A 25439-nucleotide genomic window follows, 5' to 3' on the forward strand; every position below is an offset into this window, starting at 1 on the left:
TTTCCCCAAGCCATCAGACTCCTCAATACCCAGAGCCGACACCAACCTACTGCCCTCTACTGTGCCTATTGTCTTTATTGTCTTGCCTATTATTTATTGTACTGCCTGCACTGTTTTGTGCACTTTATATAGTCCTGTGTAGGTCTGTAGTCTAGTGCAGTTTTTGTATTGTTTCATGTAGCGCCATGGTCCAGAAAAACGTTGTCTCATTTTTGCTGTGTACTGTACCAGAAGTTATGGTCGAAATGACAATAAAAAGTGACTTGACTTGACTTGATGATAAACTAATTCCAATTTGAATAAGATTTGGACTACATTACCCAGGAGACATCGGCCTATTTCCCAGGCGTCATTGCCATTCTACATTCGCTATCAGAAGATAACTTTGTCTAATGAAGCCTGAACGGACTCCAATTCCCAGCGGCCAGTGCGTTGTTAGCTCTACCCATGAGGCCCCGGTTACCCAGGGGGCGGCAGGCGGGTGTTACACGAGCGAGGGAGGCCGAGGGGCGGCGCCGAGTCGAGGCGAGAATCGCTGCAGCCGGGCCCAGCCACTGCCGTCCCCAACACGGGGAAATGGAGGCTGCGGGCGGCGGCAGCAGCAGTCGCTGCCTGACCCCGACGGCCAGAGACCTGTACCGGATGCTGGCCAGCTGTAATAAGCACTGCTCGTACCTCAGGCAGAACCTGCGAGAGACTAAGAAATACTTTAAAGAGCTACGGCAGCCGCAATGCAGCAGCCCCGGGCCCCAGCTCGAAGAGCCGGCAGAACCGAGCAGCGCGCACGCCGAAGCCGTCAATGGCATCGGCTCTCTGGAAGGTGAGGGATTGTGGAACTTCCCCGGGTAAGGAAAGGTCTTGTAAGCTTTGGAGGTGGAGAGGTCCTGGGACTGGGGTCCACAACCTGCCCTTGACATTCGCTGGTAAAGGTGGGCATAACTGCAAACCCGAGCGTAAAGCTAATTTGGCGAGGGATAAAAAATAAAAAAAGCTGTTTCCAGCGTTTTCTGTTTTTTTAAAATTGATTTTTCCCTTTGTTTACATTGCATGATACATTTCTCATCCGTGACAAGCAGAGAAAAGTTGGAAAAACTGCTTAACATCTTTTATCCGAACCTTTATATTGTTTTGAGTGACATTATTTAAAGGTCTGGTTTTGTTTACTGGAATCATTACACAGTTCAGAGCCTGTGTTTAAAAGTAAGCCAGGCAGAAGAAAAAAGGTTTTTGCCTTGCTTGTGATAGTTGACAAGAATGTCGGGTGCAAGAGGCATGCTTGGGCAGGAGTGAATTATATAAGTATTTATATGGAAAGAGACTTGAAACGAATCCTTCGATCAGAAAGGATTTATCGATATCGGTTTCTTGTTAACCTCTGAAAGTCTTGTATTTTCACCCAGTATAGATTCTGGAGGAAAATAGAAACGTTGCAATATAGTTGTCCTGCTGTTATCTTGTTTTAACTGTACAAATTTTGAACGGTTCAGTTATTTTCATGACTCTCCACTGGTATTTGAACTCCACCCTTCCCATTTCCACTACCTTTTGTCTAATTCTATTTGTGCAAAATCATTCTAATTCCAGCTGCTGGCTAGTATACAAGCACAACAGAGCCTAAAGCTGTAAAATCCTCTAGTATGCAAGAAGCAGAATGTGCTTGTTGACTTTATTTCTGCTTTTCTAGAATTTTTTTGTGTGTGCATGTAACAAAATAGCAAATGCTATCAAGTATTAGAAAACCACTTACCACTTATGTACTTCACTGGCTTCGCAAAGTGGCCTGCTTGCTGACAATCCCAGACCTCTGTATAGGTTCCACATGTAATTCTCGGGTCAATGTTTTTGGATACAGATGCTTTTTCAGAGCTTTGTTGGCATACAAAACATACCTTTTGCATTGAGACACCAATACCTTTAGTAAAACTATTGGAGTGAAAGAGATTTGCAGCTTTTGGAGATTAAATATTAATGAGCTTGACCTGATAAATGGTGAGCAATTCAGTGGCTTATCCTTGATAAATAATTGCACATTGTGTTATATAGTCAAGAATAAAATGAAGTTAAATACCATTTTTATCTGAAATGAATTAGTCTAGCTGTTGCAGAAGAGGCTGCTGTTGAAGTATGAAGTGCCTTGATTGGCAAGATTGGAAAAAGGCAGGTGTAGATGAGTTGATCAAATACATTTTCATCATAAAAGGTAAATAAACTGTATTGATTAAAGTAATGAATAATTATTGCCCTTGTGTTTTGTGACTTAAATGGCTTTGTATTCTTGGGTGATCCTTGGGAGTTGAGGATAATTTGCTTTTGATCCAATTCTCCTAGGTTCAAGTCTCTAGGAGATTCTTTTTTAGATTCTGCAGAGTGGGGTACAGTATTTATTTGTGACCACAAACAAAAGGAGATGTACGGGTGCTGGAAATCTGAGCAAAACACTCAAAATGCTGGAGGAACTCAGCAGGCCTGGCAGCATCTAGGAAAAGAGTACAGTTGACATTTGCGATGTTGATTTTTTCCCTCTATTGTTGAATTTGTTTTGTGTGCTTATTGTAGAAATGTTGAGTGCCCTTCATTTTGTACCCTCATTTATCACTTACTCCCTGGTGGAGGTGTTAATTTTTTCCAAGGAAACTTGGAGAACACCCTTGAAGAATTTACTCTGTTCATGAAAGAGGTTTGTTGTACAATGCCTTGTTATAGAGTTTTTGTTTTGGAGTTTAATTGTAGATGTGTTAATTTAGTGTTTATGGGAATACAGGCCTGTAAAAATGTGCTGACTCGTTGCCTATTCTGTTAATTGGAGTTTTTTTCGTCTAGATAACATTGGTGCTTTGCCTGAACGTTAATGCTCTCCCCCCCCCCCCCCCAAATTATTGGTTAGATGAAAAGTGAATTTTACTGTCTTCCTTTGTAGAATATAACAAGATATTTGAAATATCTATTTCTGAGGATTTTGCCAAGGATTTGGGGGGGGGGGGGGGGGGAATGATATTTGCTTGGGTCTGATTTGTAAAACGCCTTTGTTCCCTGTTCATTGTCATGGTTCATCCTCTTGTAAGCTTGTCAGGAAATCTGTAGTTGTCCTGTCGAAGGGTTTTGGCTTGAAACATCAACTTTTTTTTTTCCTTAGATGCTGCCTGGCCTGTTGAGTTCCTCCAGCATTTTGTGTGTGTTGCTGTAGTTTTGATGTTTTGCCACTGTGCACACAGGTAAAATATCACATTAGTTAATTAACAATATTCAACTCCATGATGTTTGGTTTGAGATAAGAACATAGAACATCAGAGTACAGTCTCTTTGATCCATAGGCAATACTTGCAAGAAATCAGCATGGATGTTAATTGAATGTACAGTACATATTCAAAGAAAGATGGTGATTTCTCCTTGATCTTTCCAAAGGCACTGATTTAGTAGTTGGGCTGAGGGATTGATGTGTAGTGAAATGAGGATCAAGCTGTTCAGGGGACGTAGTCACTAAAGGTGAAACTGAATGGTGACTTGGATTTGGTGACGTGAGCATTCAATACTCAAGTTAAGGAGTCTACCCACTAATGGTACAGCATGGCAATGGATGACAGAGTTAAGTGTGATTTGTTTTGGGGGAATAAAGGATGGAATGGAGACAAGTGGGTGGAAATAACAAGCTGAAGGCCATAAAGTGGGGAATTCTTTATAAAATGTGGAGGAACGAGCGAGCATTTTCTGGCAGCTGAGGCAAGTGTTGCAGAATAAAAAAGATGATGAAATATGGAAAGTTAGATTATTAGTTTAAGCTGTGGAAATAATACAGGGCACATTGCAGGATATAGTCTTGTATTACTGGTGTCCCTTGAGACAGGTTGTAGCAATAAACTCTTTTCCAAAATCTTGAACACAAGATCCAGATTGTGTATCTTGGCTGAGATGAAAAAAAGTACTGGTGCTTCTAATTCATGTGGATAATGTTGAATTTTCATTTCATAAACATGAGATTCTGCAGATGCTTGAAATCCAGAAGAATGCACACAAAATGATGGAGGGACTCAACAGGTCAGGCTGCATCTGTGGGTCTCAGCCCGACATGTGCATTATCCATTCCCCTCCATAGATACTGCCTGACCTGCTGAGTTTTCCATTCTGTATGTTAATGTTGATATTTGCTGCAGACAAAATAGCATTAAATGATTAAAATAATTTTATACAAGTGATTATGTAGTGAATGTTTTTCAAAAGCTTATTGGTGGCTTTTTAATAGTGCAGCTTAGAAACAGGCCTTCAGCTCATCTTGCCAGTGCTGACCATCTGCAACCATCCCATTGGCTGTACTCTGACCGTGTCCTTTTCAGGCACTATCGATTAAACCACTTGTCAAAATGACTCTTGGATATTGGAATTAAAAATGTAGGATTTGTCTTGACCAATTTTCTATTGGTATAAATATTGTACCACAGCTGATGTAACCCTACAGTGTTACATCTTCTCAAATACCTTTTTGGAAATCTAAAGGAAGTACATCTACTGGCTTCCCTGCTAGTCGCATCCTTCATGATTTCACTTTCATAGAATCTTGCTTTAACTGTTTAATTAGTTTATCCTTCAGTTGGTGCAAATTCTCTGCCGTTTGTGAAGGCATGTAAACACTCATCAATAGCAGGGAGTGGTGAAATTTCACATTTGCTGAAGGATGCATAATTCCTCAATGCAGCCTTGAAACACTACTAAATCTTTTTCTCGCCAAATCTCAAATTTTGGTGTCAGAGTACTATTTTTGCCACTTCAAAGAAAACTTGTAACCTGTGAAGCAGAAAAATACACTACCTGGGGTATTTGTTAGCCAGGTACTTTTCCTTAAGTTGGTAGAAGTGATCTGCCTGCTTTAGTCAGCATTATATATACATAGCATTTTCTAAGCCATGTTTTTTTTAAAAAAAAAGGAAGATGAACTAGTGGTTAATTACATTTTGTCCTCAACAGAAGTAATAAAAATGATCTGAACAGCCATTGTGCATGTTCAGTCTTGTCAGCCTGGAATATTTGATGATAGGTTTTCCAATAATGGCAGTAACAAAGCTTATGATTACTGGGTCATGTTGATGTTTCTGACACAACAGTTAAATTGTTAAATGCAGTGTACGTTCTGTGAAACTTAATCTTGACAAATCATGACTGATAGCTGCAATATTTTTTGGTTCAATACTCTGTTAAAATGCAGTGCTACCAGTGCATTAGGAGAAGCCATTAATGGCTAAATAAATCAATTCCATGTTGAGTCATAGTTTAATGCTTTCTCATGTTATGAAAGACATTTCAAAGCCAAGACTTTGACGTGCTTTTACACAAAATTGTATGTTGTTTTCTGCCCATGGTTCACTAGCCCTATTTATACTTGATTTCCACTGTCATTCCTTTCTCATTGCTTTTGATTGTTTCTTAAGAGAAACAAATGGCTCACTTAATGGAAGAGGAAAAGATTTCACTTCAATGACAAGAGAAAATCTGCAGATGCTGGAAATCCAAGCAACACACAAGATGCTGGAGGAACTCAGCAGGGCAGAGAGCATCTGTGGGGAGAAAAGTACAGTCGACGTTCCGGGCCGAGACTATTCAGCAGGACTGAAGCATTTTGTGTGTGTCGCTTGAATGAGTTAGTTTCTATGATCTTTTTTATGCAGGAGGAATTCAGTGGGGTCAGGCAGCATTTGTGGAGGAAATTGATTTTAAACATTGCAGTTGTAGAATTTTATTCTAGGCCCAATAACTTCTGTATGTGGTTATCTTGCAACTCGGGGTGAGTTTCCAGTGTTGGCAGTAAGAATGGAACCACAGCTGAAAGGTATTGTTTTAAAATGTCTGGAGTGATTTGTTACAGGCGCTATTCAGGGAACCTTTGAGATCCACCCTTTGGTACTGAAGCAGCACCGATATCTACTGTGATCTTACCACCACATAATGTGCTGTCAAGGCGATGAGTGGGTTGGGGCAAATGGGGCAGCCACCCGTTATTGGCATGGCACACAGTGTGCCCTGGCTGACATGATCTTTCACCAGTTCCATGAGTTTGCATATTCCTGGGATTGTACAGTCACTCAAATGGCCATGTTCATGTAATAACAGCTGTTGTTACTTTTTGCTACAGTTTTCCCAGTTTGTTTGGATGCATAGTCTCCCCAGTGGGGTTACTTATCATTGATAACAAGTTCAGTGGGTGCCAGCTGTTGAGCTTGATGCCATGAGAGACAATGGTTTACAAAAACTCTGCAGCCAAACAAAGGAAGGGGACAGCAGCCCTCATCAGTTGCAGCAGAATGGGATAGAGGGTTGTTGAAAACCCTGGCAAACTGTTAACACGTGGGGTTGAAAGCCCCAGCAATCTTGAGTTCTACGTTGACGGGCTGTACTGCTTTCCCCAGTCCTGTCCATGTTGAAGATAACTTGTGAGTGCAGAGTTTCAGTAGAGGGCATGGATTCAGTCCATATTTCCAACAGCTCGTAAGGAATTGCACTGAATTGGTGCTATGTTCTTGGCATAGTTGCTGGAATTCAAGTATGTCTTCTCCATCTGCAAAGGTGTACAGTATGTACTTCAGTTTTCATGAGGGGACTGAAGATTCTCTGCATTATAGTGCAAGACAAGGTCCTAGTGTGTGGATATTGTGATAACCTGCCTTGGCACTGTTTTCGGTCACCATCTTTCCCGCCCAGTATTTTGTTTAATTAATATTGTTAGTTATATGAAGGAATTGGTTTCTTAAAGTTGCCATAGCCAGGTGTGGGGGCTATGGCAACTAAGAAAGTGGAGATGAGCTCCCACTACCTGTTGCTATATGCTCCTGATGGCTTGTGCCTAAAATAGCCTCTGACAACCAAGTCCAGCTCTTGGCCTTCATGTGTAGCTCAGCTACTCAGCCCAGAAGAATCACTTTCCCATCCCTCTCCACTTTGTCATTTACTCATGATGCTCTCCCACCTTTTTCCAGTGCCCATCGCCCTCACAGCAGTCTACCTGAGGTTATTGTATATAGTTGACCTTTTCTATCTCCTCCCTTTTTGGGTTCTACCCTTCATCTATCAGTCTCTGTCTATCCTCCTCCTTCACCACCATCTAGCTTCACCTGCTCATTATCCTCCCCTCATCTTCAATCACCTTTTGCCTACTTGCCTCTGTATCACACCTTACTCTCTTGTTTATATAGCAGTTCTCTTCTCTACATTCCCGAAGAGTTGACCATCCCTCTGCCTCCATAAATGCTGCTTGACCTGCTGAGTTTTTTCCAGCAGTTTTTTTTTGCACTTCAGTTCCAGCAGATGCTTGACTGAAAAATGTATGTTGTGGTGGCAACATTTGCTGTAAAGGCAGATGATTGTCTTTTCAAATGAAGTTGCATAGGATCTTTTGAAACAGCAAAAGGTAGGGTGAAGGTGGGTGAGAAACTGCATTTTTTTCCTCCTAATCAGTAGATACTGGCAGTAATGATTTTCCTATTGTTATTTGCTTATTCAAATTCTTTCTTAAACTACCCTTTGTACCCTCGTGTCCTTTGCTATTCAGCTATTGCAACGAGTGTGTTATTTTACCAGCAGTCATGGTGTGAAGTACATTGTCAGTACCCAGCATCATGTCACCCTTTATCTTTCAACTCCTTGGCTATCTCAGTTTGGTGTACAAGTTGTCATCTCATGATGAGCTGAATGTTCTCCAAGTAAACACTGGGAAGAACAAAGCAAGTCTGTGATTATCATTATTGATGCTGTTTTCTTCTGGGCTAAATCAAGTCTGACAGGTATTGTTCGATCACTTAAGTTGGCAGTTCTGTAGCTCTCATCTTATGATCTTGAGGATGCCAGCACTCCAATTTGAGATTTTTGCTCATTATGATTTTTTTCCCTTTCTTCCACTATTGATGATTGCAGCCTGAAGGTTCCTGAACTTGCTCACCAAACCACTGAAGCTTTTGTCTGCTCCCCATCCATCTTGACTCCATCAGTAGGACTGTCAATAAACCTACCTATATGCATTATTGGAATGTATTTCAAGATGTTACGAAGTACGTGGAAATTTTAATCGACTGGTCAGTGTACTTAAATTTTGTGTGGATTACTAGGCTAGTGCTGTGGGGTTGATATATGTCCAGATTTACTTACCTTGATCCTCCTGTATTCCTACAGGCTATGATTTTGACTTTAAAGGTGTAGAAAATCATGAGGCCCATAGGATGAATTCACACAGACCCTTTCCACCCCTGAGGAAAATTTAACAAAATTGAGAAGGCAGTGATTTAAAAGGGACCTTATGGGTAACCTCATTCAGACGGTGGTTTGTATGTGGAACGTGGAAGTGGTTGAAGCAGCTACAAGAACATTTTAAGTTACTTGGGGAAGCTTCAGAGCAAGGGGTCACAATCTTTTTTTATGCCATGGACAAAAAAAAACTATCTGCCTTGATGTTAAACATATGAAAACCACTAAAATGGATGAGAACTGGTCGTGGCCATTTAATGTGAGACAATTGAGGAACTTTGCCTGATTGTGACTGCAAATCATGGAGCACAATAACGTTACCCGCCAGTGTAAGTTTTGGATTGAAATTTATGCTTGCAGAATTGTATTATTGGCTTGGTTAAGAAATTTCAAATTAGCACTGGATATTCCTGCAGAAGCCAAAATGTGGTTTTGATTAAATAAACAATGCCTGGTGTGAGCACCTCCATAATTGTTGCATGTTCAAATTTCTGCATCATCCAATTTGGAAATATTTAATGTAGATATAGATTTTTATACTTATTCCGTATTGCTCTAAATAGAAAAGTGTTTCCTCTAGGAGAGAATTCGACCGCATTAAAAGATGAAATATGCCTATTTGACCTCACCTCTGCAATTTAAAATGTGCATTTTGTTCTGCATTCAAAACAAATTTTTTAGTGTCATTTCTTATATAATTCAGACAGCATTGAGGAAAAATATGCAGCTTAAATGCTGGTTTTAAACGTCTTTTTCTCTCCCCCCCCCCCCCCCCCCCCCCCAAAAGACTGTAGTCTGTAACATTTAGTCTTAGACTTTAAAAAGTAACTTAATTAATTCTATCCTGGCCTTGAACTTGGTTATCTTCTAAACTTCATAGAAACTCAGAATTTTTGATCTGAATTTAAGAGTATCTAGCAGCACTTTAAGGAATTAATGTTTACCTTTCACATTATTTTCCTAACTGGCAATTGGGATTACTTTTTGACGTATCACGGACATGCAGGTGAGTGAAAAGGTGCGTTTATGCATAGAAAATCAGAGTTGGGTGAAACATGATCTAACGAAATTTTTGTAGTCTTGATAGATGAACTCTTTATCTTGCTGGTAATATTCCAAACCTAAGGAGCTTGGAAGCTATTTCAAACCATAGAAGCTGATCAGGTTAACCTTTGGTTGCATTACTACTGTGAATGTGCTGTAGACACTGCTCTGAAGATTTAACATTGAGCAATAACTCCTAAGGGAACTTCCTGAGTGGATGGAGATGAAACAGTCTCTTTATTGTAATAACTTTACAGTTATGCATATGAATAGTCTGCTGGATCTGATGTATGATATGGTAATTTAAAATTCTGCTTGTGATTTGGTTCTGTGAGCATATGTCCAAACCTATGATTTGAGAGCCCGTTTGCAGCGTCAGTTGGTAAATTTCTATTAAATTGGAGCAGTTTATAGACCCAAGGGGAAGAGTGAACTTGAATTTGTTTTGTTCAAAATAAACATTAAGCATTTCAAATCATTCTACAGGGAATAAGTTGAAAGAGAACTGCATAACTTAAAAACATATTGGCGCAATTAACAGGCTGATAGTTTTCCTTGGTGTCAATTTCCTGCACTAACACATATCAATGGATTTTTGAAATTAATGGAAAGCACATTGAAGCTCGTGAGCTAATAAGCTTTCAATACTCTATTTGGTAAGGAGATTTTCCACTTTGTGGGTGAAGAAATTAATTCTCATCACAGTCTGAAATGACTGGGAAATTTATGATCATAAACATCAATGCATCTCTGGTGTATTTAATTTCAGTAATATTTGAAATATTGTAGATATATTTAAGCATTCTTATTCCTATTCAATTCATTACAGGTTATATGTAATAGTATGTGGATGACATACTCACCATCACGTCATATGTAATTGCCTCACTTTAAGTAAATAAACATAAACAAGTTATCTTCTGGCTCCCCTTGCTTTCCTTTCAATTAGGTTTATTTTTGTTTTGGAGCAAAACAGTAGCAACAAGCAAGGTTTAAATGAACCAGAGATGACTACTACCTACCTACCTGGTGAAGCAAAGTGAGATGTTAGACTTTTAAAAAAAAATGAGAAACAGTCGGGTGAAGAAATAAACAGTGTAGTGCGTGTCTCTTTGGGAATGGACAGAGACTGTCATTTATTTTTTAAAAGGCAGAAAATAGAGTTTTGGAGTTGATAAACAGTGAATATCATGTGATACTAAATTTAAAAAGAGCAGAAACAGCTGGCTCCATCAGAAAGATATGTGTTCAGTGGCTCAATGGACGACTGGCTCTTGTATACTGAGCTAATTGAGCATTATTTTGAAGGAAATGGAACATCCAGTAAGAAGCAAGTGCCAATTTTGCTTAGTGCATTGGGTTTAAAGGTATACAGTTTGCTCATAAATTCAACTTCTCCAACCAAACCAGCCAAAATTAGCTTTGCTGACATCATGAAAATTTTGCAGGAACATTTAGAATAGAAACCATTGCTGATTGCAGAACACTTTAGATTTCATACACGGAATCAAAATGAAGGGGAGTCCATTTCAGCATATGTGGCTGAATTGAAGAGATTGAGCATTGTAAATTCAGTGATTAGTTTAATGATGCATTAAGAGCATTTAGTTTGTGGAATTGTGAAAGAAAGCATTTAGAAATGTCTCCCAACTGAAGCACAGCTCACGTGTAGAAGAGCAGTTGAAATATCTGTATCAATGGAAACAATAGACAGAGACAATTGAGTTGCAGTCAGGAATGAAAGTGAGCGTGAACAAAATGGCAACGTCCAAACAGAAACCAGCCAGGTTACCATTTTGACAGGGGCTTGCGTACTCCAGAACAATGCAGAACAAGGCCAAATTTACAAAGTAGGACACATACAAAGAGCATGTTGGGCAGACAAAAATAAGTGGATTGCACAGGGAAAAGAAAAAGCTAAAAAGTCAAGTTTTAGTTTTAAAAAGGGCACTGATCTGCATGATATTGATAAAATCTGATAATGATGAGAGTGACAGGACTGGGTAGCCTTGAAATTTACAATGTGAAAGCAAGACACAAGCAGTATTGCTTAGAACAGGAGTGAATGTCAAATTAATTAAAATGGAATTGGACACAGGTTCAGCTGTTTCAATCATTCTACAACATGAGTTTGAATGGTACTTCGAAGATACTAAACTGAAGCCTGCAGATATTCAGTGAAGAACTTGTACTGGAGAAAAGACAACTCCTGTGGGAATGACATTTGTTACAGTGAAATACAACAACCATAAGCCACTTCGGGCTTGTATGTGTTTTTAAAAAAAACACAAGAGGGCCAGCATTTTGAGAATGTGAGTGGTTGAGACAACTGTAACTTTATTGAAGATCCAGCTATCATCTGCATGCCATATCCCCTGTAATAGAGTCAGCTGCAAGCGAATGATGCCACAGCAGTGTTCAAGGATGGCATTGGACAACTCAAACATATCAAGGGTAAAATACTGTTAAATGAAAATGCCACACCCAAGTTTTGGAAAGCCCATCCTGTCTTTGTACTATCTGTAATTTAAAAAAAAAAGCCAGTAAGCTGGATCACATGGAGGCTAAATGAATTCTTTCTCAGTTTGAGTGGAGCCCAGGGGCATTGTTAGTGGGTCCCAGTAGCCAAGAAGAATGTGTCTGCCAGGATTTGTGGTGATTTCAAGGTACTGAAAGTGGATCAGTATCCTCTGCCCAGGGTAGAAGATATCTTTGCAAACCTTTTTGAAGGACACCACTTCAGCAATGTGGACTTGGCTGAGGCCTACCTACAGATGGAGATGGAAGGAGAGTCTAAAGTACTTTTCACCAGAAAGACTCACAAAAGGCTTTATCGCTATAATAGGCTTATTTTTGGAGTTGCATCTGCACCAGAGCCTAAGATTGTTTCACAGCCACAAGACTCACCTGCCCAGCAGAGTGATCTCCCTGTTCAGGAAAGACATTATCCCACAAGAGTAAGAAATCCTTCACAATGATTAAATCTTTAGGCCTGAATGGGACATCTTAAAATTTTCTCTGCTGTGGATGTCTATATAGTTGGTGTTTTATAGTATATACTGTGTACATTGTTGAGATGCATTTTGTATTGAGTTGAAATTTATAGCTGAGCAGGGATGAGTGTTGAATTTAATAATTCAGTTATATTTGAGTAATATTGTTTAAGAACTCTTTGTTTTAAGGGTTATATGTGATAGTATATGAATGTCATGTGTCATAATGCCACCACATCATACTTCAAGTTTAAAAAAAAATGAACAAACACCAGTTATCTCCTGGCCTTGTTTTTCCTTAATTTAGGTTTTATATTTGGAGTTTTCAAAGAAAACATAACTATCTCTAGGACCTGAAATCTTGTATCCTGAAGGTTTAAAAGTGTTTCTGCAGATATTGGGTGCAAAATTGCACATATTCAATGGTTCTCACAGATTAAAAAGTAACATTTATTACATCTAATTGGAGAGATGAATTGAAACTGAAGGCTAAATAATGTAATATTTAGCAATGGTTAACTTATTGAGCAATCACTGAAGAGTTTGGGAGTGGGATTAATATGGATTTATGAGGGGAATTTTTTTGATGAATGTTTTGAGGATGTAACTGGCAGAATAAGTCAGGAAATTTTGGAAATTATGAATTAAAGGGAACTTGAAAATTAACTGCCACCTGAAGTTTCATAGAATTTGAGCACCCGAGGTTTAGTAGTAGTTAACTGGCGTGTATTGAAGATTGGTTAATCAATAGAAGACACAAATTATTTCAGTTTGGGTGACTGGATAGTGGGCTGCCATTGGGATTGGTGGTCATGGTGACATTGTGGAAAAGAAGTCTATGCCAATCATCAATCACACATTTGTTGGTGGGGCCTCTGCTATTTAATATCTTCAGGTGATTTGGATGTGGATTAAGTGCCACATCGATCTTTGATAGTAGTGAACTGGGTCATGGGTGTTTGAAGGGCTGCAGAGATGTTTCGTGAGGATGTAGGCTGGACAAGTGAAAGGGGCATGGACATAGATTAATGTGTTCAAAAATATCAAGTTGCATGGAACATGAGTCTTCACGTGTTGAGACTTTCAATGGAGTCTGCTTTCCTGTGGAACCTGGATGTTGTTGTGTGCAATTTATCCGAAAGTAAATTTGCAGCTACATCAAGAAATTAGGTAAACTCTGAGATGTCCTTTGTTACGTATTCAAATGTACTCACAATAAAGAAATCCAACTGTGGTTACAGAGAGCGTTGAAATTGACTGGAAAATGGTCTGCAGGTGTAATCTTCCTAGCCAAGGAAGAATCTAATTGCAGTAGTGGAATGCAACACAAGTGAAATCAGATGGATTCTTAAGGTAATGTTTTGCCTTCTGAGGTTAAAATCTTCTTTTGAAGAATGAAAGTTAGTATAACTGAGAAATCTGATTAGACAAAGTTTTGCCCAGCTGGACAGTCTGGAGTTCGGGTTAATTCCAAGAAACAGAATTGATCATTCAATAGATTTCCTACCCAAAGGGCACTGAATGAATCCTTATTTTCTACTCATGAAGGTTATGAAGGCCGTTAACTATCTAAATACATTGGAGTAACAATACATGTGAACTTGAGCAAAAATGAATTGCTTGTTTTAATTAGCAAACATGAGGAATTCCGTAGATGCTGGAAATTCAAACAACACACAAAAAATGCTGGTGGAACGCAGCAGGCCAGGCAGCATCTATAGGGAGAAGTGCTGTCGACGTTTCAGGCCGAGACCCTTTGTCAGGACTAACTGAAAAGAAAGATAGTAAGAGATTTGAAAGTAGGAGGGGGAGGGGGAAATGTGAAATGATAGGAGAAGACCGGAGGGGGTGGGGTGGAGCTGAGAGCTGGAAAGGTGATTGGTAAAAGGGATACAGAGCTGGAGAAGGGAAAGGATCATGGGACGGGAGGCCTACGGAGAAAGAAAGGGGGAGGGGAGCACCAGGGGAAGATGGAGAACAGGCAGAGTAATGCGCAGAAAGAGAGGGAAGGAAAAAGGAGGGGGGAACTAAATATATCAGGGATGGGGTGAGAAGGGGCATTAATGGAAGTTAGAGAAGTCAGTGTTCATGCCAACAGGTTGGAGGCTATCCAGCCACTATATAAGGTGTTGTTCCTCCAACCTGAGTGTGGCTTCATCTTGAGAGTAGAGGAGGCCATGGATAGACATATCAGAATGAGAATGGGATGTGGAATTAAAATGTGTGGCCACTGGGAGATCCTGCTTTCTCTGGCGGACAGAGCTTAGGTGTTCAGCGAAACAGTCTCCCAGTCTGCGTCAGGTCTCACCAATATATAAAAGGCCACACTGGGAGCACCGGACGCAGTATACCACACCAGCCGACTCACAGGTGAAGTGTCGCCTCACCTGGAAGGACTGTCTGGGGCCCTGAATGGTGGTGAGGGAGGAAGTGTAAGGGCAGGTGTAGCACTTGTTCCGTTTACAAGGATAAGTGCCAGGAGGGAGATCAGTGGGAAGGGATGGGGGTGGGGGGGACGAGTGGACAAGGGAGCCGCGTAGGGAGCAATCCCTGCAGAAAGCAGGAAGAGGGGAGGAGGGAAAGATGTGCTTGGTAGTGGGATCCCGTTGAAGGTGGCAGAAGTTACGGAGAATTATACGTTGGACCTGGGTGGTAGGTAAGGACAAGGGGAACCCTATCCCGAGTGGGGTGGTGGGCGGATGGGGTGAGGGCAGATGTGCATGAAATAGGAGAGATGCGTTTGAGAGCAGCGTTAATGGTGGAAGAAGGGAAGCCCCTTTGTTTAAAAAAGGAGGGCTTCTCCTTCGGGGCTTCCCTTCTTCCATGCAGCTCTGTCATTCCTGATCCCTGAAATGAATTGTCAAAATGAGTTCAGTGCAATATGGTTCACTAAATGATTCTTGTTGAAGGTTAGCTGTTAATTCAGTGAAGGATTTACAGCTACCCAGGTGTTGCACATGTAGTGGAAAAACCTGTGTGCAATCCAGAAGTTCAGTAATGTCTTTGATCCAAGGCATGCTTAACATTTTTGTCATAAATATTACTTAATGACTTGGGGAAACTCTTACTTTTGGATACAAGTTTGAGCGAAGTTAATGCTGGAATAAGGTTCAAATTAATGTATGAATTTTAGAATAAAGATGTATTATTGAAGATCTATGTAGAGCTTTCATCTGCTTTATGGCAAAAATTCTAGTTCATACACTTGTGATCATCTGACCTCATTTGAGGATCTTGTTTTTTAAAGATAATCTTCAAAATGAATTTGGTTGTATTTCAGTATTTTGCTTTGTGTGGATATGCTTCTCTGTTTATGTATTGATCATATATTGTTTAGATTTATTAGCTTTATCAGGCTCTTTTGCAACTAATAATAAAACCTGAGTAAAGAACAAATTGTGCTGAGTATAAGAAGGCAAATCCTGCAGTTAAATGCTGATTAAGTTTAGAGCGAAGGCCATTAATAGTTAGAGTAAGTTTTATTTATTAACTGTTTAATACATCACAAAACAGAGCAATGTGGGTAAAATTCTTTGAGTCAAGAGCACATTAAAATTGCATACTGAATAATTGTTCAGAAGCATACTTTAAACTCAGTAAAACACGTATATTACTAAAGGCACTTGGCAAGCTTGAAAAAAAGAAGCATCCCCTGTTTTAAAAACGTGGATTAATTTTATTAATCCATCTGATTTTCATGCTGTGCTCTTCCAGTTTCTTAGCCCTATAAAAAACACTGTTTCTGAGAACTAGCTTCTGCCTGTTCATCTTTCTGTCTAGGCCATTGCACTGTCTAATTCCTTGTCTTATTTTGGCTCATGGTTCACTGTTAAATCTTTGAATTTAATGGTTTTAAAAAGCAGTAGTGGGTTATTTAGCTCTTTGTCTCCTCCAGGATTCATGATCATGTTAAAGCTGGCTGTAACTCCTTGCCTTAGTATGATTAATATCCAAAAGTCTATCCAAATCTGCATTGGATAGAATAGTCTGAAGGGACACTAACTTCTGAAGAAATTTCTTCTCCCATTGCTGAAAGGTTCAGTTTTATTTTGAGACCATGACTTTTACTCTGAACATCAAAGCAGAGTGAATATCATCCCAGTATTGGCCCATTTAAAATTATATTATTCAGCAACTTTGTCTTTCACAATAAGCAATAAATATCGAGAACATGAGGTTAAGAGAAAGTGAGTCCATTGGTTGTGGGAACATTTTAATGATGGGGCAAGTGAAGTTACCCCTTTGGTTCAAGAACATGATGGTTGAGGTGTAGTAACTGTACCTGAACCTGGTGTTGAGTTCTGAGGTTCCTGTATCACCTTCCTGTAGGCAGCAGTGTGAAGAGAACGTGGCCTGGGTGGTGAGAGCCCCTGATGATGGAGGCTACTTTCCTGCAAGAATGCTTCATGTAGCATATAATGGGCTATACCCATGAATGACTGGACTGTAGGAATTTCTGATGCAGCCAGTCAGTTTTCTATTCTTCCCACATCTAAAGAAGTTTGTCAAAGAGGCGTTGTGCTTTCTTTGTAATTGCATTTGCATGCTCAAACCAGGATAGTCCTTCAAAATGTTAACACCAAGGTTTTAACAAAGTTGCTGACACTTTTCACTTCTGATCCTGCAAGGACTGGCTCGTGGACCTCTGGTTTCCTTCTCTTGAAGTCATTAATCAGCTCCTTGGTCTTGCAGACATTGAGTGAGAGGTAGTTGCCGTGGTACCACTCACCCAGATTTTTAATTGCCCTCTGAGATGCTGATTTGTCACCACCTTTAATTTAGCCTATGATAGTGGAGACGTCAGCAAACTTAAAAATGGCATTGGAGCTGTGTTTAGCCACCCAGTAATAAGTGTAAAGCAAGTAGAGCAGGGGGCGAAGTCTCATGGTGCACTTGTACTGTTTGAACTCGTGGAGGAGTTGTTGCCAATCCATTCTTACTAGGGTCTGTGGTTGCGGAAATCCGGGACCCAATTGCACAAGGAGGTATTGAGGCTAAGGTCTTGAACCTTAATGATTAGTTTTGAGGTAATGCCAAACTGTAGTTAATAAAGAGTTGACAATTGATGAGTTTGTCATTTAATGTAATAATGTATTCCCAATCTTTTTTTATGGCCTTTTCAATAGCCTCTGAGGTTAGTGGTACCTTGATGTTGAGTTGCAGGACTTGTATACACACATGAAAACTGGGAAATGATAGCTTGATAAAAGGATGCAAAATGTGGAAGCACCTCATTGAGGAAAGGGAAAACCCTTTCAACCCTTTGGAAAATGCAGCTGTAGATATTAGAGAAAAAGATTAGAAGCAAATGTGGAAATACTCAGATCAGAAGTTATCCTTGCTTGAATTGATTTCACTGTGAAGCACTGTAGCTCATTCGCCATGGTTTAATCATTCTGATGAGGAAATCTAATTGCCCAAATGGTGTGCTGGTCTGAGTGAATGGGGATAAATATGCTGCTTTATTGTTCTCCGACACCAGAGGTGCATATTTAATTTTTTTTTAAAAATTGCTTTGTAAAGCTCTTGGCAGCTCCAGGTATTGAGGTTTGATCCTCAACTGTGTGGAGTTAGCACATTCTCCCGAAGACAAATTTGGTTTCTCCCTGATGCTCTGGTTTCTCTTCTTATCCCATTGAGATGCTAGCTGGTACAAATGTAGATTCGTTAGGCAGGTAAACTGCACTATGTATGTTGGCTGGAGGTTGCATGGTGGGGGGTTTGGGGGTTAAGTTGATGGAACTGAGATGATATAAGTTGGATATTAGATGCCCCTCAGGCTTGATGGACCAAAATTCCTTTTTTTGGTATGTGGATACAAAGAAGCTGTTAGACAAATTCCACTGAACAGAATTATCAATGACAAGTGGTATTAATGTTGCTCCTCCAGCCTGCACAGTAGAGCCAGAATACCTGTAGTTCATTGATCTGTGCTGAATCTCATTTAGTCTTGCTGATGGTTCATTTTACATGTAATACTCTTGTCCTTGTAGGGCATGTCTGATGCATAATTGAAAGTTACCTGATAACAGTGGAAGAAAGCTCCCATTCATAATTGCTTTGGGGCTGTATTTAACTTTGCACCCAACAAGTTGTGGTTCCTAACAGTTGTGAGCCTTGTCAAACTCTTGGTTCTGTTGAGGAGCATGGACCTCATTGCTAATTTGTTAAACATCTGGACTTGGGCAAATGTACAGGTCCCCAAGTATGGAAATTAGTTTAGACATTATGTCATTGATTCCATGGTGAGTTTACAATTTCAAATGTTTAATTTCTGTTTTGTAGGTGCTTTATGCTGCATATCATTCCCACGCCATGAAGAGGACTACCTCCAAGCAACAGTGGGCTGCTTTCCCTGCATCGTGATCCTGGGTCAGAGTTGCTGGGCCAAGTTTCATATACTGAACAGTCTCATGGGTGAAAGGCTCTTGCCAGTTATAAAGGGCAGCAATGAAAATAAGTGTAAAAGGCGTCGGCTGAAATTCACCCATGGTAAGAGGACAAGTGTTAGCTTGGCTTTGCCCGGACATTATGTATTGGTCCACCATCATGTTGCACAGCAGGGCAAGTGGGACACCATTCCTGAGGAGGACCTGGAAATCCAAGAGAGTGAAGATCCTGCAAATCGTGCAGCTCATTTGGAAATAACATTACACCATCCATTATTGCAGGTAACATGATAACACCTCATATACCGTTTGGGTAGTCTGCAGCCCCTTGGCATGAATATTGAATTCTCCAGCTTCTGGTAATTCCCTCCCCCTCCCTTCCCCCATCCCAGTTTCACTCTGCCGCCTCCTCCAGCTGCCTATCACCTCTCTCATGATTCCGCCTTCTACTACCCATAGTGCTTTCCCCTTGCGTTCCTCCTTCACCTTTCCTGCCTATCCCCTCCCTGCTTCCCCTCCTCCACCCCTTGATCTTTCCTCTTACTGGTTTTTCACCTGGCACCTACCAGCCTTCTCCTTCCCATCCTCCCCCCACCCACCTTCTTTATAGGGCCCCTGCCCCCTCCCTCTTCAGACCTGATGAAGAGTCTCAGCCCGAAACATTGACTGCTCATTTCCACGGATGCTGCCCGACCTGCTGAGTTCCTCCAGCTTGTTGTGCATGTTGCTTTGACCACAGCATCTGCGGTGTACTTTGTGTTTATGATAACCATTAATGTGGACAATTCTAAGTAAAGTCACTGATATGAAGGGCTGCATATTTCTTATCGTATTAAGGCATATTGATATTGCTTTACTTGGCAATGTCTGACAAGGAGCATTGACGCTTTCTTTTTCATACTTAAGGTGAAGTTAAATGGCCGTGGACTTTTTTTTCCCTTAAAAAAAAGTTTGTAAATAAAAGCCTATGGGATCTTGGGTAAAGTTGCATGTTATATCCAAAGTTGGTTGAAAGTAAATAGTATTGCAGTACTGCATTATGAAGTTGTGTGTTTTATTACTGAAGGTGTAGTCGTTCTATGTCCATGATGAGGTGAACAGTCAAATATCTCTTTGGGTTATATCTGACAGAATTAAGCGGTAATTGATAGCTGGCATTTTCTAGTGATTAATCTAGAAGATGCCCATTCTCAGCTGCACCCAAATGTTAAAAATCAGAAAGCTTCAGTTTGCAATTTATTGTTGCCATATGTACGAAGATGCTGTGGAAAAACATTTTGTAAGCCGTGTATACAGAGAATTCCAGTTAGATGCACTTTGAGGTAATACAAAAGGAAAGGAAGAATATAGAATGCAGAGTATGTGTAGGGCTCCGTTAGTCTTGATAGACCATGGATTTGCGCCTTGGAAAGTTTCCAGGGCACAAGCCTGGGCAAGGTTTTTTTTTATGGAAGACCGGCAGTTGCTCAAGCTGCAAGTTTCCCCTCTCCACGCCACTGATGTTGTCCAAGGGAAGGGCATTAGGCCCCATACAGCTTGGCACCGGTGCCATTGCAGAGCAATGTATGGTTAAGTGCCTTGCTCAAGGACACACATGCAGCCTCAGCCCAGGCTCAAACTCGCAACCTTCAGATCAGTAGACGGAACGCGTTAACCAACTGGCCACATGCCAACACTGAGTATAGTATAACAGTTACAGAGAAGCTGTTGTATTTTATATATTATTGAGATACAACCTTTTGAGCCATGCTGCCCAGCAAACCCAGATTTAACCTGAGCCTATTCAAAAAGGCAGTCTGTCATTAAGAAATCCATGGGAATGTGGCAAAACTGGCATGTTTCAATAATAGAAAACCATAGTCTGAAAATGGGTTTTATAAGACTATTTGTTATTCATTTATTTTAAATTTTTAAAGTTGAATTTACTTAGTGTAATTAAGAAATATGCAGATATAATTTACAGATTAGTTCATAATGAAGAAGAAAATTGTGTCCTGGGAAAGTGCAAGTGGCAAATGGATGCTGAACAAGATAAGTTTGAGGTAATACATTTGGTGGGAGCATAACAGGTAAAGGGAAGGGAATTCACAATAATTAAAGGCATAGCAAAGTTGTGACCTTAAAGAGCTTGCCTTTTAATGTGTTAAAATTTACAGAATTTTATTTACAGAACATGTAAATGAGCTTAAAAGACAAATGGGGTTGGAAGAGGATATACTCGGACTCTATAAAAGATCATTTTAGATCAAGGCTTTAAGATTGATTTGCATTAGGAAGAATGGTGTATGTGAGCAAGTTACCTGTAGATCTGCATTTTAGTTGGCCTTTCTTTTTGAAACACAACTTGGAGCATAGATGAGGGAGAAACTGCTAGTTCCAGCAAAAGATAACAGCTGAATTTTAGGTTTGAGATTGTTTAATGTCATTTCTAGTACAGAAATGTGAAGCAGAATGAAATTGTTAGTCTGGATCCAATGCAGCACAAAAAAGCATAAGATAAAGAACATGGTAAAAAAACCCCATGCTGAATAAATACATACAAGAAGGCTTGTATAGATTGGCTGTATATCCATAGAGTGGTGCTAGGCTCAGGAGTGTCTGTATATAAAATGACTGACAAGAAATGATGGGTGGTGGGTGTTGTGGAGTGGGTTTGTAGGTGGAGGTATTGATCAGCTTTACTGCTTGGGGAAAGTGACTGTTTTTGAATCTAGTGGGCCTGGTGTGGGTACTGCATTGTCTCCTCCCCAATGGGTGTGAGATGAGCAGTCCGTGAGCAGGGTGGGTGGGATCCTTCATGATGTTACAGACCCTTTTCTGGCACCTTTTTGAATGTACGTCTTTGGTGGTGGGTAGGCTGGTGCCAGTGATGCATTGGGCAGCTTTGGCTACTGTACCTGTTGAAGAACCTTCCTGACCGCTGTGTGCTGCATACCATGAAGCTTTGCAGCTTTTTAGCATGCTCTGTACTGTGCATCAGCAAATTGACTTGAGTACAGATGTGTGTAGTCCAGCTCTCTTCAGCCTCCTGGTTACAAGAGGAAGGACCTCTGTAATATAACTTTTTCAGAGGTTTTTAAGGCTTGGAAATAGCTATATGAAGGACTGAGTGAAGCCAAAACTGCATGAATAACTACAGGAATAGCGAATTGATGTTTCATAATTTATGAAACTATGAATCAATAATTGGAAAGCTGGATTCAACTGGAGCTGATCAGTCAACTTCTATACAGAATTCTAAAGCTTTCCTTTTTTATCATGACCAGAGTGAATGATGACTCCATGTTCATCAAAATTATTGTTTTATCAGTGTTGGTTGACAGATTTCATATGGTACTACCAGAGGGGAAGGTAATTTGCAGTTTGGAATGTGATCATTTTCAATGGCACCCAAGGTTAGAAACTGGGACTTGCAGTGTGTTTTGAAACTCGGTTTAGTAGCCCCTCAATCAAGGGTTATGTAATCTGTTTGTTGGTCCTTCATGGCTTGAGGAAAGATTGGTAGTGAGGAAGCTGAGTGAGCTGTATGTTAGCAACATTCCATTCGGAATGTAATAACTTGAACAGACAGCACTTTTATTTGATGTTGCATAGAGGAAAACATTATTTAAAAGTGTGACATGTTCTGGTGCCATGAACGTTGGCCTAGATTTCATGTTTTTAACTACTGAACAGTAAACAATTCTTCAGTCTTGCCTAAATTATACTGTGAATCAAGATCGCAATATCTTGGAATAAAAATGAATAGATCCCTCCAATCATCCCCTGGCTTGAACTTCTCATTTGTCTGTGTTGCAACATAACCAGAGCATTAAAACTTACGGAAATTTTAACTTTTAAAAATGCATTACACAATTCTAAAAAGACAGGTATAATTAGATGCAGGAGTATGCCATCTGGCCATTTTTGAGCATGCTTTGCCATTCATTGATCATTGTGGCACTTTTTTTTTTACACACTTTTCACAATTCTGTTGATATAGAATGTATTGACCAGTTTTGGTTGAAATGAATGACTGAGCTTCCATAGCCTTCTGGAGAGGAGAATTCCAAAGATTTAACACCTGAGTGAAGAAATTTCTCAGTGCAGTGAGATTACCTCTTGTTTAAACTGGTTGCATACAGGACTAGTCTATTAAATTTCTCAAATGGCTAATCTGGCATTCTAGAAACTAGTCTGATAAATCTGTCCAGTAGAAGGGTCTAGGCTGGAAATGTCAACTGTTCACTATTTTCCATAGATGCTGCCTGACCTGCTGAGTTTCTGCTCCAGCATTTGTGTGCTGCTGATGAATCTGTTTCATGCCTTCCAGCAAGGACATCTTTTCCTTGATAAGGAAATTAATATTGTACATAAATACAAGAGATTCTGTAGTTGCTCTGAAAAATTTGTTCATAGTAGTGAAGATCTTGTGTAACTAATGGATTGTATAAGACAGTATGGTATCGTAACACCTGCATTAAAATCTTCTTGGAATAAAAACCAAAATACCATTTGGTCTTTTAATTTCTAGCTACAGCTGTATGTTAACTTCAAATTAATTAAATGCCAGGACAAACGTCAACATTTCCCAGTCTAAAGTTCAAAGTAAAATGTATTATGCATGTCACCACATACAACCCTGAGATCCTTTATTTTCCCTGCGGGCATATTTAGCAAATCTATAGGACAATAACATCACTAAAAAGAAAATGTTGAACTTTTCTGGTTGATTCACAAGTGATTGATCTATTTTTGTCCCATTGATTCATTTAAAAGGTGTTGCAGGTTCTTTCTGTACAGTGTTACCTGAAGAATCGTGGTATTAGTTTATTGTCACATGTACTAAGATACAATGAAAAGCTTGTCTTGAATATTCATACAGATCATATCATTCCACAATGTATTGAGGTAGAATAGGTCGAACGGTAATGCAGAACGAAGTGTAAGGGTTACAAAAAAAAGTGCAGTGCAAGTAAATGATAATGTGCAACATAATGAGATGGATTGAGAGGTGAAGAGTCTTATCATACAGGAGGTCTGTTTGAGAGTCTGATAACAGTGAGTAGAAGCTGGCCTTGAGACTGGTACATGCTTTCAGGCTTCTATCTTCTGTCCCACTGGAGAGGAAAGAAGAGCAAGTCTGGGGTGGGTGGCACTTTCAGTTATGCTGGCTGCTCTATTGAGGCAGCAATAAGTATAAACAGTCCATAGAAGGGAGACTGGTTTCAGTGATGTGAAGTGCAGAACAGTTCCCACACCAAGCTGCTATGCATCCAGCTTTCTCTGGTGCATCAATTTAAAAATTAATAAAGGTCAACAGGAAGGTGTCATTTTTTTTCTCTCAAAAGTAGAAGTGTTGGGTAGCTTTCTTGGCAATGACATTAACATAGTTAGACCAGGATAGGCTATTGGTGATGTTGAAAGGTTGAAACTTGGAACTCTTAACACTCTCGACCTCTACTTTTTTGATAAAGACAGGTGTGTGCACTGCTTCCTCTTTCGGGGGGCAAAGATCAGCTCTTCTGTTGACATTCAGGGAATGGTTACTGTCTTGTACAATGTCACTAAGCCCTCAATCACCTTCCTGTACTCCAACTGATTGAGGTGTGGCCCACTATAGTGTTATCGTCTGCAAACCAGCATAGTAAATTTTAATCTGTTTTTGATTTGGGATTTACTTTATCCAAAAGTTTTGTAAAGAGATATGATCTAATCCCCTTCATCAGTTTGTGCAAGTAGCTGTATCATGACAGCAGTTTATGATTTTTGATAATCTTAAGAACATGTGCTGATTGAAATCAATGCAATCTAAAGTTGATGTTGTAGAAACATAAAAACATAGAAAAGCTACAGCACAATAGAGGCCCTTTGGCCCACAATGCTGTGTTGAACATATACTTACTTTATGTGGTATCTTTTTTCCCCTCCTTTCTCTCATTTCTCTCTTTAGCTGAAAGCAAGTTGAATATTGGGAAGCCTGTTTGGAATGAGAAGTTTGGTTGTGCATTGACAGGAATGGCATGTGCTGTCCATACTTGATAAACGTTCCCATTCCTGACAGTTTCCTCGTAAATCAATGAACGTCCTGTTGGATTGTTTATCTTGCCAAAGCCATGTATCAGGTCAACTGATAGTGCAGAGAACAATTTGTAGTTGCAATCAACATTCAGTCAAGTACTCCAGCTATTATAATAGAAACAGTATCCGCATTCTTGTAAGAACGACAGTCTGGTCACTTTATTAGGTTCAGGAGTGAAACCCATTGTGGTCTTCTACTATAGCCCCACCACTTCAAGATTTGACATGTTGTGCATTCAGAGATACTCTTCTGCACACCACTGTTGTAAAGAGTGGTTATTTGAGTTGCTGTCACCCTCCTGTCAGCTTAAACCAGTCTGGCCATTCTCTTCTGGCCTCTCTCATTAACAAGGTGTTTTCACCCACAGAACTGCCACTCACTGGATGTGTTATGTTTTTCCACACCATTCTCTGTAAACTCCTCCAGAGACTGTGCATGAAAACCCCAGGAGATCAGCAGTTTCTGAGATGATCAAACCACCCCTTCTGGCACCAACAATCATTCCACAGTAAAAATCACTTGGATCACATTTCTTCTCCATTCTGATGTTTGGTCTGAACAACGGAACCTGTGACCATGTCTACATGCTGTTATGCATTGAGTGCTGCCGCATGATTGGCTGATTAGATATTTGCATTAACGAGCAGGTGTTCCAAATGAAGTTACCACTGCGTGTATATGGTGCCAGAAGGGTGAGTCCTGAGATGCAGTAAACATTGAGTAAGCTATCAT

General features: G+C 40.1%; 1 protein-coding gene across 2 annotated transcripts in view; it reads left to right on the top strand.

The window, feature by feature from the left end:
• Positions 1-495: 495 nt before the first annotated feature.
• Positions 496-25439, top strand: part of dstyk (dual serine/threonine and tyrosine protein kinase) — a 71528-nt gene continuing 46584 nt past the window's right edge. The window contains exons 1-2 of one of the 2 annotated variants that reach the window (XM_073030626.1): positions 496-820; positions 18543-18928. In XM_073030626.1, the coding sequence (XP_072886727.1) occupies positions 577-820; positions 18543-18928 (630 nt within the window). In that variant the 5' untranslated portion in view covers positions 496-576. Of the gene's footprint in view, positions 846-18542; positions 18929-25439 lie in introns of both variants that reach the window. The other variant, XM_073030627.1, reaches the window with a different exon arrangement.

The sequence above is a fragment of the Hemitrygon akajei genome, chromosome 27, assembly GCF_048418815.1.
Source record: "Hemitrygon akajei chromosome 27, sHemAka1.3, whole genome shotgun sequence".
NCBI lineage: Eukaryota > Metazoa > Chordata > Chondrichthyes > Myliobatiformes > Dasyatidae > Hemitrygon > Hemitrygon akajei.